Source organism: Neovison vison, chromosome 2 (genome assembly GCF_020171115.1).
Source record: "Neovison vison isolate M4711 chromosome 2, ASM_NN_V1, whole genome shotgun sequence".
Classification (NCBI taxonomy): Eukaryota; Metazoa; Chordata; class Mammalia; order Carnivora; family Mustelidae; genus Neogale; species Neogale vison.
This window is the reverse complement of record NC_058092.1, coordinates 78688461-78705510: the sequence shown is the minus strand read 5'-3', so window position 1 is coordinate 78705510 and position 17050 is coordinate 78688461. Positions and strand designations below refer to the sequence as shown.

Here is a 17050-nt window from a genome sequence, read left to right as displayed (position 1 = left end):
AACCAGAATGGAAAAAATAACACTTATACAAAATTGACAAGATTATTGAGGCATTTCTTTTTCTATATTAAAAAAAAAAAACACCGAAGGATGTTTAGCAGCAAAATCAACATAGGCAACTAACAATAATTCTCCATACTTTAATTTGAAAATGTGTGATACAGAAAACAAAAATTATTTAAACATAAACATAGAATGCACACATGTATCTAATTCACTATAATATGAACTTAAAAGAGAAAAAAAGACATGGTTATTTTATGGTGATTTTTAAGTTAAGTCAGTTCCAAAAGGGTAATAAATACATTTTATCTAAAGCCTTATTTGTATATTGCACATGCAAAAGAGGATGCAAGCAAGGACAAACAAAAAATACAACTTTAAAGAGCTCCCTACTGTTGTGATTTTGCTGAACAAGGGCTATTGATCAGTGTCTTTCTTAGTTCTGATATACAATAGCTATGCAGTCAGTCACTATTGCATATTTTAAATGTGGGTCATTAGTTCAAATTATTTTAATAAGGAAGACAAACACACAAAACAATTAGACAGGAAATCATCTATACATATGAAATAAGCCTAGGCTTTTTTCATATATTATCATTACTTCTAAATATAATCTCTTTTAGGAAATTTATCTTTTTACTTGAAAATTTTAGAATTATAGTGATCCTCAAAGTCTTAATCTCTGTAAAATGCATATAAATTATAATAATTAATCTAGTTAAAATAGTTCAGTGCTTTTAGTTATATTATTTTAGTTATTGCACAGCCCTCTTAGATATATACTAGCATAGTCCATAAATCATATCCAATTGTATAATAAAATTTCTAATAGTCAAGAATTCTATGTTAAATTAGACATAAATAAGTAATAGCAAACTAAGTTTTTCTCTTTATTATTTCAAGTAAAATCTCTTAATAGATTAGCTCTAATAATTACCAAAATTTTGCTAGATCTTAACTCTGCACTAGGATTTTAAGTGAACAATAAAGATTAACTAGCTAGTTTTAATATTATTAAGAAATTTAAGTTTTCATTTGAAATTTGTATCTGTTGCTTAATTATTCTAACTAAAATATAACATTTGGGGCTACTTACAACTTTAAAATCTATAAACTCATTTTCTTACGGATTTAGCATTTCTATTTCTGTACATTACCTGCAGATAAAGCAATATTAGCTTTTTTGGTAGCTGTAGAATGATTCTCTTTCACTTGACCTTCCTGAGGCAGAAGTTGACTCCGACAGGAGTCCAGAAATTTTGTAGAGCTGTTCTTTGGTATGTCAGAATTGGGTTCTCTTTGATGAAGCTCCAAATGACATGGTCTTTCTTGAGATTTTATATCATTATCTGAGAGTTTGCTGCGTTGCTGAAAGTCATTATCTACCTTGCTTCCACTGTTTACTTTATCTTCTGGAAGAAGCTGTCTGCCTCCTTTGAACAGGACATCTACTGTGAACTTTTTTCCTGTGGCTGAAGCACTCTGTTTATCTTTTCTTGATGAGTCAATGCTACTGGGACCCAAGAGAGAGCTTTCATTTTTATATACACTATTGCCTTTATCTTGTTTATATTCTAAAATACTACCTTCACTTCCTTGTGTATACCTGGAATAGCAAGTCCTTCCATGATGTTCATGAGAAATGCCATCAAAAACATCAGAAGGTGAAAGAGAATCTACAGAAGGCTGAAAGGGAGTATGGGCTTCCCCTTCATCAGACCCTAGTTCTTCACATTCATCTACTGAAAGTAAGACTGATCTTTTGAATTTTTTAGTTGCAGAAAACTCGTGGCTTTCATTTTCTGTTGCATCTTCAAAAGCCAAATTAATTATTCCCTGAAACTGCTGAGGAACTGAGTTAGATGTACACAAATTTTCTCCAACATTTTCAGCTTCAGATCTTTCATCTTCTGTTTCATCTGCTGAGGAAGAAACTTGATCTAGTTCTTGAGCAAACTGGACACTGCCTCGTCGAATATTTTCTTTTTCCCTAGGGTGAACTACTGTAGATCGAAACCAAATTTCTGGCCGTTTCCTAGGAATCTCATCATCACTTGTTGAATTAACTTGGAAAAGATCATTACTACTTTGCTTCTTCATTTTCACCTCAATTCTTAAGTTACTATCATATATTTTTAATTCTTCAGGAGTACTGGTATCACTGCTACTTCTTCCAAGAAAATCATGGCACAGCATAGTGCCACATTTAGAAATACCTCTGTCATTTGACCCATCATCATCCTGAGACCCTCCAGCATCATAGTCTTCAGATCTGGGCTTTATGTCATCAGAGGATGTGGTAGCGCTGCCAGTGTCAGATTCAGGGCTTTCTCTCTGATGCAGACCACTGGTACTCAAATTCCAGTGGCTCATAAAGGGAATTTCTGGAGTTTCATGGCTCTCCGGAGTTTCTGTTGTTTCCATATCTTTAGGAGAATTTTTTCCCGATATTTGTTCCAAAACACAGCTGGAAGAAATATCTGAGTCTGCTGTAGCATGTTTGATTTCACTCATAGCAGAGTCATCAGACAAGTAACTAGGAATTTTCTGTTCTTCTACATGAATTTTAGATTTTCTGTTATCTTGGACAGAATTTAAAGTACCATTTGTCCTTTCAGCAACACATGGTAGAACATCTTGGACACATTTAGTGCTTAATTTTTCGTTTATAACTTGTTTCCCTCCTTGCCTCTCCCTATCTGATAGTGGATGGATTTGCTCTGCATTTGCTGAATCTAAATCACAAACAGGATTCGAGTTCAAGGAGTTTTCACTGTGATTTGAAATCATGGATTTTAGGACAGTGGTGCTGTAAAATTCTGGATCTACATTATCACTCCTATCAGAAAGACAATGTATTTTAGCTGTGTTGTATTGATCTGATTCTTTGCTGGAAAATTTTGTTTCACTTTTATCTGAACAAATCCGTTTTGATTCTAGTTCATGTTTTATTGATTTATCCAGATTTGAAATACTTTGGCATTCTAATACTAACTTCTCTTTTCCTTGATTGTTTAATGGCTTTTGTGGGTCAGGTTTGCATGATGACTGGAATGCTCCTCTACCGCTGATTTCTGATGTGACATTAATTAGAGGTTCATGAAGCTTCTGTTCAGAAATATCATCCTTATTATTATTATCATGTACATCACGAAGCATACTTTTTTGGACAACACATGTTTCACTTTTTAAAGGTCTTTGAGAAGAAGGCTGAGTTTGCAATATAACCTGTCCAGGAAGTGTTTTCTGTTTTGACTCTTTATTCCTCAAATTTTCACTTTTTTTAGACTGATTTGTTAAGTTTTTAGGCATTGCCACTATTTTTGCATTAACCTTAGGCAAAGATGTGTGTCCTTGCTTAACAGTTTTTCTCTTAGGTGTTTGTTTATCTGCAGCTGTATTGTGGTCCAATTTTGTCACATTTTCCTCAGACTTCTTTGAAGATAATGAAGATTTTACTGAATTTGGTGACTCTCCTTGAGATCCTAAGAAAAGAAAATTTAAAAATGTAAAGTACTTTCCAATTTGTGAATGAAATGCAGTACTTGTTTTTAAATTACTTTAGAAGAAATAAAATAAACAAGAAATTATGTACCTGTGACATGGACTACGGAAGATTAGGTGTCAGGAACATGATAAAATAAAAAAAATTTTATTATAATTATAGGGGACTACTGTAGCATCTTAGTAAAATTATTTAAATAGGATCTTTCTTCCTCAAGAGTGTTGATCCTTACACCAGAATTAGATTTGCATAAATATATGAGGGTGGAAAAATCTGATTTTCCTATATCAAAAGAGCAGGAAGGGTCTTCCCTTTGAAGTTTTTTGGGGAAAAAGACCGTTCCACACAGCTAAAACGAGCATCAAACTAAATATAAAATAGAAATGTTGAAATTACTGTATATATTTTCCTGTCAAACATGAACAAAACTAATTTATTTTTCGTAACAAGACCATTATTATTGTAGATCATTTGGATTAACAACTTAGATGTACAGTGGAAACTAAAAATGGTAATTGGAGGGCAAGGATTAATTTTGAGAATCTATTTGTTTACACTGGTTGAGTCCTAGAGATGATAATTAAAACTATGAAACAGAATTGCCAAACCTCTGTAAATGTTAATATTTAATTATTACTAAAACTTGAATAATTTTTCTCTAGCTTATTTTAAAATTCACTTTCAGTATTAATTATCTAACTCAAAATTATTTTTAGGTTTTTACAAACTGCTCACACTTATGTGAATGCTTAATATATAAAGCAAATTAATTTTAAAATCAGTTGTTTTGTCATCTGCATGTCATTATGCAATCTGATCAGTATGCTTTTCTCTCTTAGAACATGGCAAAACAGGCAGAGCACAGAGGGAAAATTCTTCCCTACATGTCACAGTGCTCAAGACTGTACCATTACTTTTTAAAGGGCTCTAATATTAGTGCTGGTTTTGCACGTGGAATTCCTATAGTTATCAATGAAACTGAAGAAACCTAGGCATAATCTATAAAAGGACTAAAAATACAGATAAATTATTGACTCGCTTAATTATTTCTCATAAAAGACAATAAAAACCAAACCCACACCCTGAAGTACCAAAATCCTTATATAGGGGCGCCTGGGTTTCACTCTTGGTTTTGGCTTAGGCTCAGGTCATGATCTCAGGACCCTGAGATCCATCTGCCTGCTTCCTCCACAGCTCTGCCCTCCAGAGCCTGTTTGGGACTCTTCCTCTGACCCTCCCCCTACGTGCTGGCTCCGCGCTCTTTCAAATAAATCTTTAAAAAAAAAAAAAATAAAATACTTATCTAAAAGTAAATGGGTAAAGTCTTATCTCTATAGTATGATACAAATGTAAAACGAGTGAAACCCTGTTATATTCTTATTTGTTGCTAAAGTTCCACATCAGAGTTCTGCTTATTCAATTTAAACACAGAAGTAATGCCCAGGACTATATCAGCTTTACCTTGAGTTTTAGCAAGATTAGATGAGGCATTTTTTGTCCTCTGTTGGGCTGTAGCACATCCACTGCCATTTCCTTTTTTCTTTAAAATTGCCTGTGGTACTGGATCACTATATCCTTTGTTAGTGACCTTCTTTAGCACACTAAGAAAAATAATTTGCATTCAGTACTGCACTCAGCAACACATGACATTTTAAGACTCATATTACAAAATAATATTTTTTTCTCAAAGAAATTAAAAATTATCTTTTTTTTTATAAATTGAAAAACCTTATGTTCATAGGTCTTTAAATTTGTAAACCTGCAGGTCAAGTATGACAAAGCAATACGAATCAAGTGCCACAAATGTAATATATCATTTTTCATACACTATCTTCTTTTAATAAAGTTTTAAAATATTGTGTAAATAAATGCATTCCCTAACAAAGAAGAAAAGATGTTTTAAAAATATTTAGCTAGAAGTTAGCGCATAATTAACTTGCAGAGAAAGCTAATATACATGTAAAATAATGAATGAAGACTTACTTGTTATTTATACTAGTTTCTTCTTGAATGCCTTTTTTATTTGAAGTTCCATTGGTAACTTTTGAAGCAGGTCGAGATTTTACCACTGTAAATTAAGAAAAAGTCCATCATGAAACAGAATGTTGAATATGTAAAAGCCATGCATAAATTCACTGGCCAGACACTATATCCAAAAATAAACATTAATGTGGGAAGAAGTATGTTTTCTCTCAGATTGCATGAACACATGTAAATAAATGTTTTTTGGAATTTGAAACTAAATAAACATCCAACTACAGAATCATTCTTTTTCTGGGAACTTTAACTGTCAAGAGCTATTAAAAGCGAGAGTACTAAAACCCACCTACAGTAGAAGTTTTGATACTTTCCACACTGTTTTTCACTCTCTGTCCTGGAGAGTCACAAAAGGTCAGTTTATCACCAGAAGGCTTCTCTTCTCCTACAGATCCATTTTCTTTTGGTTCATCCAGGCATTCAGTGGAAATCAGAAATTCCATACTTGAATTAGTCGATCTGCTGGAAGCCCCTGTGATACTGAGGCACGGAGAATCTTTTCCTGTCACTTTCTTCAAAGGCTTTGCTTTGGCTTGCATATTTAAGTTTCCAGTGAGTACCTTGGGCCTGGCACCTGTAATGTGCCCTTCCTGATTTCTCACTCCTTTCTCATTTAATGAGTTTTTCTGTCCATTTGCTGACGCTGCTGCACACCTTTCCACAGCTTGTCTAGGCGACTTGTTTGCTGACTTAGCATTATCACTGTTTTCTGTTTGGGACTTTATTACAGCTTTGGGCTTTCCAGAAACATTCTTTCCCCCAGTTTTAAGTTCTTTTGTAACCTTAGATGCTGTTTTTGTACCACCCTTTTCCTTTAAATCATCATGTTTCAAAGTTTTATTTATAGTATTTCTATTAGTACTTGATGAATGACCAGATGCTACTAATCCATCAGATTTCATCTTTTGCTTAGTAGAGGGATAACTCCAACAATCCTTCTTGGTATTTCCTCTCCAAGATTTGTTTTTTATAACACCAGAGTCAGAAACTTGTCTCCTTTGCTATAAAGAAGAAAAAAAATTCTTTATAACTTGATGGAAGTACTTGACTTACAATACTTTGTTTCAATAAGCAGCTTTTCAAAGAGGAGAAAGTAAAGATCACATTACAATATAGGGCCACTCAAAATTTGAATCATCTTGGGACGCCTGAGTGGCTCAGTTGGTTAAGCAGCTGCCTTCGGCTCAGGTCATCCCAGGCATCCTGGGATCGAGTCTCGCATCGGGCTCCTTGCTCAGCAGGGAGCCTGCTTCTCCCTCTGCCTCTGCCTGCCATTCTGTCTGCCTGTGCTCGCTCTCTCCCCCCCTCTCTCTCTGACAAATAAATAAAATCTTTTAAAAAAAAATTTGAATCATCTTTGATCACTTGAATGTGTCTTTGGTCACATTACCTTAATTGAATCTGAAATACAGCATAAAAAATTAAAAGACAATGTTATTTTAAAAAGGCATACTATTTAGCTTTGTGAAGTTACGGTAGAGATTAACACCTAAAGGTGTCAGGATGGCTTGGGTCAATGATAACAATGTCCAATGTTTTTTGAGGCCCACTCCCAGGTTCTGTGCTAAAACCCTTTTCACGCGTTATCCCGCTTAATATTCATAACACTCCTATTAGAGAGCTCCTGTTGCTATCTCTATTTCATAAACAAGAACCTGGGGATTAAAGCTGATATGTGATTTACCAAGGTCACATGCTTGTAGGGATGGCAGTGGGAGTTGAGCTCATGATTTACTGCTTTAAGCAGGCAGTCATTTATATGGTATAATTTGAGGTACCTTATAAAGATTTTCACCAAAAACTGTCTCTTCAATCCTACCCCAAATGTCTGAAATTTTATCACTAAAGATTTAATCCTTGGGGGTGGCCTCTTGGGATGCAAGCCCCTGGGAAACAAGACAGTATACCTGAAAAGTTTGGCTTTTGGAAGAAACAAAATAGTAACACAACACTAGCAATATGGAGAAAGTGGAGGAAAAGGGATCCTAGAAAAAGGTGAAGTAGGTAAAAAAGAGGAAAAGAGAAGAACAGTTAAGACACTGAAGACAATGTGCCTGTATCATTTTGGTTATAATCAACCTTGCTATACAAGGGAACAACAACATTTTAAAAAGTGCTGGGAAGTGCAGAATAAAATTTTAAGATTATATTGCCACTCTTTATGAAATATGCCCCCTCTTTGAAAAGCTGTATGAGACTGCAAAGGTCTAAGGAGGAGCCTATGCTGTCTTCATCTTTGTATCCCTTAATACTGTGCCCATAACATACTGGATACTCAAGAAAATGTGACACATGTTTTCAAACCTGAGCATATATTGATATACAAATCAAGGGCTAATATTTCTGAATATAGAAAACCTCCATTTACGTTAAAAATCTGTCTAAGGTAACATATATGGGGTGGGAATACACACACACACAAAGTAATAAATAGCCTGTCTGAGTTTAGGGAAAAGAGAGGTAGAGTCCTAATAAAGGAATCATTGGGTTGTCGTAGCTTTATTGACTTAGGATAGTTAAGAAGTTATTAACCTCTCTGGGCTTCATATTATTTATTTCTAGAGGGTAGAGACTGGTCCTACTCAGTGCAGTGTTCCAGGAGTCTATGTAATATTTATAAAAGTTCAAATAGATTTGGTCCTCATTTTTTGTTTTCTTGATCAAATCTTAGCTCAAAAACAACAACAACAACAAAAAAGGGGTGCCTGTGTGGCTCAGTGGGTTAAGCCTCTGCCTTTGGCTCAGGTCATGATCTCAGGATCCTGGGATCGAGCCCCGCATCGGGCTCTCTGCTCAGCGGGGAGCCTGCTTCCCAATCTGTCTCTCTCTGACTGCTTTTCTGCCTACTTGTGATCTCTGCCTGTCAAATAAATAAATAAAATCTTTTTAAAAAATCCTTTCTCTATTTTAAATACCTAAACCCAGGCAGACTTCTGATTTTAGACTTCTTCTCACCCTTAAAAGTGATCCTACTTAATCTACCAAATCCTTGAATCGAACTCTTTTATTTTTTTTTAATTTTACTTATTTATTTGACAGAGAGAGAGAGATCACAAGTAGGCAGAGCAGCAGGCAGAAAGATGGGGAAGCAGGCTCTCTGCTGACCAGAAAGCCTGATGCAGGGCTCGACCCCAGGACCCTGATATCATGACCTGAGCTGAAGGCAAGGCTTAACCCACTGAGCCACCCAGGCGCCCTGAATCTATCTCTTTTAGAGTCCAGAGTGCTAACTCTTTTAAAGCATCATGCTATGGGTGAGATCTATGTAGTATATGCGGTAACCATACTCCTTTAGAAACTTTATATTAACATAGTATAGCATGATGAGGTTTCAATGTATACACATATATCTAGGCATTCTCTAACTTACATCTGTGAAGTTTACATATATTTCTTATATACAAATGTCCAGGTGGGAAGATGCCTGCTACCGACAAAAATGAGACCACATGCTAATGAGAAAAATGAGAAAAGAGAGCTATCCTCTAGAGAATTCCCCTTAGACACCCTTTTGGTTCCAGTATGATTCCTTTTGTTTGTTGGTTTTTGTTTAACTTTTTATTGTAGTAAAATTTACACATAATCAAAAGAAGACAGACTAGTATAATGAACCTCCGGTTATCTATTGCCCAGCTTTAACAGCAATCAGCTCTTGGCCAATTTTGTTTCATATATTAACTTCCCTTTTATTTTTATTTTTTTTTATTTTAAAACATTTACTCGGATAATAAATTTCCCTTTTATTTTGAAACAAGTCCCAGACATTACCTTAAGTATTCTAGTACCAGCACTCTTCTTAAACCTTTCTCTCTGTCTTATCTCACTATCTTTCTCCCACTTCCAGATTTCATCTCATCTTGTAAAACACATCTATTCATTCCATACTTATTGAGCACTTACTATGTACCAAATAACTGCACATAAATTATTTCACTTAATTTTCCCAAGAATTCTGCTAGGTTTTATTAGTCCATTTTAGAGATAGCTAGCTCACAGATGGCAGAGATAACAAACTCGAAATCAAGGCTGCACTGTCTTGGCAGCTGTGCCGGTCGGCAGTGCTGCAATCCCTGCACTTGGCTGAAGAGGCTTCTTCCCACACTCACACACACTTCCCGCCCCTGTTTTTTCCCTGTAGGAAAAAACACCTTAGAAGATAAAGAATGGAGCTAAAAGACCCCAGGAAACCTGTATCCTGTGCTCAGCCTTCTGGCCTCATAGAGGCCACACCTTTTCCATTTCACTCCCTCAAAAAACCAGTGAAAATCTAGCTACGGATTTAAAAAGAAAAGAAAGAAAAAGTGAAGTCAAGATTTTAACTCTTATTATCCCAAGTCCAGCACCCATGTCAGTATTCTGCCCTTCTCAGGGAAACAGTATTACAGTATTACCCTATTTTCTTCCCACCAGGGTTAACAGTATGAACACCCAGGCCACCTGAATGTCAGGAGGGGAAGAAGAACAATGAGACTGTTCTCTTTTGCTGTTAAGGCAAGAAAAGAGGACAATCTTGGCTGATAACAGTGAGAAGAAAAGCAGAAAGAAAGGCAGATAAAATAATTCTTGGGAAGCCTAAAAAAACACAAAAAACAAACAACAATAACAACAACAACAACAACAAAAAACCACTGAGGCTAACACAGAGGGAATCAGTACATAGAGAAAAATGTCCGAAGAGTATTTTCTTAGAAAAATGTCCTAAGAGTATATGGTACTGTACCATATACCTAAGAATGGTCAGCGGGGAGTCTAAGTGTTCCATGCTTAGCAGAAGAAAAATGGCTCAGATTGTAACAAATATACCAAGTCATTTGTGTGTGGGAAGTGGTAAAAAAAAAAAAATGACTAAAGTTACCATCTTAACCATTTTTAAGTGGGAAGTACAATAATGTTAACTATATAGACCTTGTGCAACAAATCTCTAGAACTTTCTCGTCTTCTAAAACTGAAATTCTATACCCGCTGAAAAACTGCCCTTTTCCTTATACCTTTAGCCCCTGGCAACCGCTATTCTCCTTCCTGTTTTTCTGAGTTTGACTACTTCATATACTTCATATAAATATAACAAGTAACTTTTAAAAGTAAAACACAACTAACTATACTCTTGGTATGAATTGCCTTTTTCACACCAAAAATGTATTATGTGAATTAAAATCTTAGTATTGAGAAAACTGGGACAACTAAAATCTTCTTTAAGAAGTAGGTTAATTAGAAAATTAGACATTGAATTAGGTCTGGAATTTTAGACAACTTCTGATCTGTTGGAATAGCTTCAATATGTTAGTTGCCAAAAAGGTTTTCAAGGAAATAAAAAAGGCGAATATTTCACTTCCTATGCCAGCTGGATATTAAAAATTCACATCATTTAAAAATTTATAGAATTTTAGCTTGATTGAAGAAAGACTCAAAATTATTTTCATTAAGAAATGGCTTTAATGAATACATTTAAGTAATCACTGAAACAAAATAAAATTTAAATTATTTAGCATCCTTTTTCATTCAGACCCATGAAATTTTAAAAGTTTACCTGAGAACTACTGAATACAGGCTTCTTGCCAAGTCTTCGATCATCACCTTTGTCAAATGCAGCTGTAGAAAGAAACAATTTATTTTTATAGGAAATACTATCATTACCATAAAAGTAGAGGGAAAACAGTACGCTAGCAGAAAAAGGTTATGTTTTAATGGAAGTAACTTAAGAAAGGCTAAAAGCAACCTAGTATACGCAAGGAATTCCATTATATTTTAGAACTTTTTTTTAAAGAACCCCATTTTCAATCTTATTTTCTGATGTCTATGGATTTTACATAATTAAAATTAAGAAGTAAGAAATGTAAAATCTCATGAGGATTCATAAATTTACAAAAAAAAAACAGAATTTTCTCAAGCTGTGAAATTTTAGAGATAATCGGTTTCATTTAGTTTTCTAAATTTCAAAAAATTACAGATTGTGGCAAATGTAATATTTTATAAACCATTAAATATGAGAAGGTGCCTATCCTAAAAAATGTAAAAATACTTTGCTGAAATTAACTACAAATATTTCCTGCTTTTGCAGAGATATCACGAGGAAGAAGGAAAGAGAAGAGAAAAAAATTAGGTTCTGTTGAAAATAAAACAAGAAACAATCCTCAAACCGTCCTTTTCAGAATTACATAAGAATTCACTTTCTACATCAGGTTTATATAGCAATTATTGGAGAACTCATGTTTTTATGCTCTTCAAATAAGAATTTGAATGACGTCAGGAAAATATAAAGAAATAATGGGATGAGAGCTATAAATACAGTTCAGCTAATATAGTTCTTTTTTTTGAGGGTTATATTTCAAACTATATAAACCATAGTTTGGAAAAATACAATTTCAAAAAACCATTTGATATTTACTAAAACAGCCGATGAAAAATAAATTATATGTAACACTTCCACTGCATCTTCTATTTGTATCCTATAGGATCTGTGCTATAACACAAAGCAGGATCCTAGAAATGGCATTATAAGGACTGATTAATAGTGAGCAAATGACTTTGCACAATCCTATACAAAAAGAAGTTAATATAAGATTTCTCCCAAAGGTGAGTAACTCAATCAGAATGTAAGAAATGCTGTAACAAAGACAATCTAGAATCACTCCTTTATCTGAGGTTTCCCAATGCAGTAACTATCCATAAGTCAGGACTCATTATAATTCAACATACTAAAGATTATAAAAAAGATATTATTACACTGATGGGATAGATTAAAAAGTTCTTTTTGACAATTAGTACAATTACCAATACATTTTGTTTTACGTGTGTGTGTATATATGTATTTGTATGTATTTGTAATTAGCACTTTATATAATAAAGATAAAAAATATTGTTTAAGGCACAACTTAACTATGAAATCCTCTAAAATGAAGAAAAACAAAGTTTACTACCAATCAGAAGAGAGCTGAATGACACCTACTCATGCAATGCCGATCTTATTTCTTCACATTGAATAGATTTTGTAGTAAAAATTAACTGTCATCCAAAAATCAGTACAGATATATTCACAAGGAAAAAATCTCAAATTCCTGAAGACCCTGATTTTCATTGTTTCATGATTTTGTTCTTTTATTATTTTGTTGGAATTTCTTTGAAAAAGTGCTCCTCAGCTCACATCCAGCTACACAATCATGTTATGTTCATAATGCAAGCCAGAGCAAAGCATATTCTGACTACTCCATTAAAGAATTTAACATATCTATGTACTATCAAGAATATATCACCTATGGCTTTTGTGTTTTATAATAAAAAATGTTCACTTTCTAAAATATAGTCTCTTAACATGTTTTTAAAAGTATACTTGCTGAATCTGCAAATATTTTTTTAAGGCACCTGCTTTAACCCAAAAATAGTCATGAAGCCATTTTTAGTTCCACACCCTCAACATTTTTATCTTAATATTTTTGAAATAAACATACATTCTGAGCAATACACATCTTTTGTTTAATGCTAATGTTTTAAATGGTACCTATTAAATGTCAGAGAGCACTGTGTGGCTCCTGAGGGACATTCTGCAATAGCACACATCGTATCACTGAACCAATCAATTGTGAAATAAAGCCATCTAGTTTAGACAAAACCACAAGAAATGATACATTATGCAAAAGATGGAAAAGCTTTAGGCAAAATATATTTAAAAAGGAAGAGAAAGTATGTTTGGTAATATGTTCTACGTGAATTACATTTTCCTATACTTTTAACCTCTTTATAAAAACGCTTTTAAGCAAATTTGGTTGGAACACTGCTGCTACTATAGAGTAGGATTAAAAACTGATAAATACATATATAAAGGAAATGAGTCATTTTCCAAGAACAGCCAAGCATGATTTATTAAAACTGCCTAAACATACTATCATGAGTTTCAAATAGCAAGCTATTATTGAACAGAAGCAAACAATGTTAATTCTACCGCTTATTAGCATCCCCTCAAAAGGTCTCTTATCACAGAGATCATAAAATAAGAACAAAAAATCTCACGGCTAATATACCTGCTTGGATTTTCTGTTGATCATCTGTGCTCATCAGCTTCCAGCTTTCTGTGTGACGAACAGCATAGAAAGACCGAACCAGGAAGATCCACAGCTTATCACGCAGAGCCTGGATCTTGCACGTAAAACCCTGTGTTCAAGCAACAAATCAGCAGCTGGTGAGAGCCACATTGTCATAGCAACCAGTCATTATTCCTTTCCGAATCTACTTACTCCTAAGCTAGATGAATGATGTCATCACTTAGATTTTTAAAATCGTCGGGTATATGTTATTTATGAAGGCTTACTCGTCAAAAACAGAATTTTATAGTGAACATGAAGCTAAACCTTATCCTTTCAACCAAACATTATTTTAAATCACCAGTAGCCTTTACATAAATATCTTCTACAGCCTTTTCAAATCAACTATGACATTACAAGGTCAAATACTCTATATAATACTAATAAATACGATGAAATTTTTTATCATTCTTGTTGAACAAATAAAAACTGTCAATAATTTGCAATAAGCTTACTAATATTAAGTAGATTTCAAAATAAGTATTATTTTAATTTTGCTTTTTCCTAATCCATCCAATTTTAAATATGATTTTCTGAGGGTAAAAAGGGATTAATAATATATTATAAAATATAAAAAAGATGATTAAAATTATTTAAATTTTTCTGTACATTCTATTTTTAGGAAATTTAATACAGCAACACAGGAGAAATACTAGAGTTATGCTATACCAATTAATATTAAGTACCAAACTATGTTTAGAATTAGTGAGTCAAACTGCCAAATTCTGAACTTTTACAGTAAGTCTATTTAGAGGTAAATGGAATTAAAAAATTTTTATTTTATGAAAAATTCCAAATAGACAAGAAAGTATGGATAATAACCAATCTCCATTATCTAGTTTCAATGAACCATGAAACATTTAAGATGTGCATATATTTTAAAATCTTAAAACAATTCAAATATTATATCATTTAAATGAATTTCATCACTAATACCATTTCCTTTGTACTGTCAGAGTTCAGTAACATGTCCAGAGCCATAAGAAGAGAGCAACTATTCTCAGTGGTAATGTTTTCTTCAATTGCTTTTAAAATTTTGTCCAATAGATCAGCTGTGCTGCTCATTGCTTGCGACTACAAAACATAGAAATTTATATTTAATAGGAATACATGTGAAATGTGTAAGAAATGTGAGAGTCTGGCTTAACACCAGACCATTCATCATAACTGCCCATATGAAGTCAACCAGAAAACTTATTTTCTCTGTTAATAATTATTTTAATTACATAATTATGATAACAATAACTATTATTATAAAGATCCCTTTCCTTTAAAAAAAAATCTGCATACAACACATACACTGTCCCTAGAAGCCAAAATAGTCCTAAAAACAGAACTAGAAATAAATAATCAAAGTTCTTTATTCAATAACTAAATTTAGAACAAGTGGGTCCCCAATAAGACCAAGAATTTTGCATTGATCATAACTGTATTACTGACAAAACAGTATCTTTATGACTGGTTTCTAAAATATGGCTTATGCTGATTGAGGGTTACTGCTGGCCAGAGTTACATTATGCCTTGCCAGTGCATTCAAACCCGTCCCCTCCTGCCTTCATTATCTTGTGAGCCAAAAATCCTGTCCATCATTGCTCTAAATCCTATGCAAGCATGCCATCTGCTATGGAATTTATTTAAGTCACACTAATTTAATCAAAGGCAACCTGCGTTTAAAAACTCTTACATAATGGTAATCAGAACACAAAGATGGGGCTAAATATAGGATATAATTTTAGACATAGTACCTGTAAGAGAAGAGCAAAATTTTCACTTTGAATGATCTTGGAGAAGTTTTCTATAATAAAGGCAATACATTCTTCTTGTAGCTGAGATGCCATAGTCAGTGCTACTTCTGTCCACTTCACTCTGGGTAAACTGATGATTAGCCTGTCACTTTCCATCAGAATAAAAGCAGCATTCTTCTCATTCTTACAATTTTAAAAAAATTGGAAAAAATGTTAGATTACTATTCATAATATAACTTTCTAAGCAAATAAAATACCTTTGTTTTCTTTTGCAGGTTTTCTGCAAAAACAAAAAAGCAAAAAACAAAATTCCAGGTAGCTAATGTCTTTGTCATTACTTATAATATTTATTTATTCATTCATTCAGAAATATCCAAAAGAGGGGCGCCTGGGTGGCTCAGTAGGTTAAAGCCTCTGCCTTCGGCTCTGGTCATGATCCCAGGGTCCTGGGATCGAGCCCTGCATCGGGCTCTCTGCTCAGCAGGGAGCCTGTGCTTCCTCCTCTCGCTCGCTCTCTCTGCCTGCCTCTTTGCCTACTTGTGATCTCTGTCTGTCAAATAAATAAATAAAATCTTAAAAAAAAAAAAAAAAGAAAAAAAGAAATATCCAAAAGGGCAAACTTTGAGCTGGGAACAAACCACCTCTAAAAGATCACTAAAACAAACCTTAGAACAGAGGTATAATGTAACTACAGAGAAAAATTTGACCTGAGATTTTCACTACTGGATTAGTTTTTGTGCTTATAGATATCATTCATAACTGTATAGCTACACTGACATAACCTTAATTCTTTTCTGACTACAAAATACATGTAGTTTATTATAAATTTAGAAAGGTTAAAAATTACTTATAGTCTCCAGTGATTTTTCCCCTCCTAATTAGGTAAGACTCTTTATATTTTATTCATTTAATGATGATTCATTTTTATGCCACAGGAAAAAAATATTCATGAATAGTGATCCCTGTGGAAGATAGAATGATAATTTACAAATACCATGTGCTCCAAGGAAAAGGAAAAAAATAGCAACATACATGCATTACTGTACCTTGTTCATATTTGATTTCTAGTTTTTTTTTTTTAGATTTTATTTATTTATTTGACAGAGAGAGATCACAAGTAGGCAGAGAGGCAGGCAGAGAGAGGAGGCAGCAGGCTCCCTGCCGAGCAGAGAGCCCGATGTGGGACTCGATCCCAGGACCCTGAGATCATGACCTAAGCCGAAGGCAGAGGCCTTAACCCACTGAGCCACCCAGGCGCCCTGATTTCTAGTTCTTAAAACAATGCTTAGTAAATAACTAATGAGTACATATAGTTACCCAATAGATTATAATACATTGAAAAACGTGGCCTCAAATTCTTTGTAGCTCTATCCATCGAGAGGTGGAATTTATTTACTCATCCCTTGAATTTAGACTGGCCTTTTCACCTGCTTACAGAAGTAGTGATACTGTGCAAGTTCCAGAGTCAAGGACTGAAGAAGCCCTGCAGCTTCTTTCTTTATGCTCTTGAAATTCTGGGATCGCAAAGCCACGAAGAAATTGGGTTAAGAAAGACCACACAGAGTGGGAAGGAACTCAGAAGAATCAGTGAAAGAATCACCCACTTAATCCACAAAATTATGAGAAATAATAAACTGTAGTTTTAAGTCACTTAGTTTTTTAGTAGTCTGTTACAGAACAAT

General features: G+C 33.9%; 1 protein-coding gene across 1 annotated transcript in view; it reads right to left on the bottom strand.

The window, feature by feature from the left end:
* The window catches only part of BTBD8 (BTB domain containing 8), a 114032-nt gene that overhangs the window by 981 nt on the left and 96001 nt on the right, over positions 1 to 17050 (bottom strand). Inside the window, exons 10-17 of the mRNA XM_044238678.1 lie at positions 15369 to 15551; positions 14560 to 14697; positions 13564 to 13693; positions 11076 to 11137; positions 5838 to 6549; positions 5495 to 5579; positions 4973 to 5112; positions 1164 to 3491 (exon numbers count right to left, since the gene is read on the bottom strand). Coding sequence (XP_044094613.1) covers positions 1164 to 3491; positions 4973 to 5112; positions 5495 to 5579; positions 5838 to 6549; positions 11076 to 11137; positions 13564 to 13693; positions 14560 to 14697; positions 15369 to 15551 — 3778 coding nt within the window. The remainder of the gene's footprint in view (positions 1 to 1163; positions 3492 to 4972; positions 5113 to 5494; positions 5580 to 5837; positions 6550 to 11075; positions 11138 to 13563; positions 13694 to 14559; positions 14698 to 15368; positions 15552 to 17050) is intronic.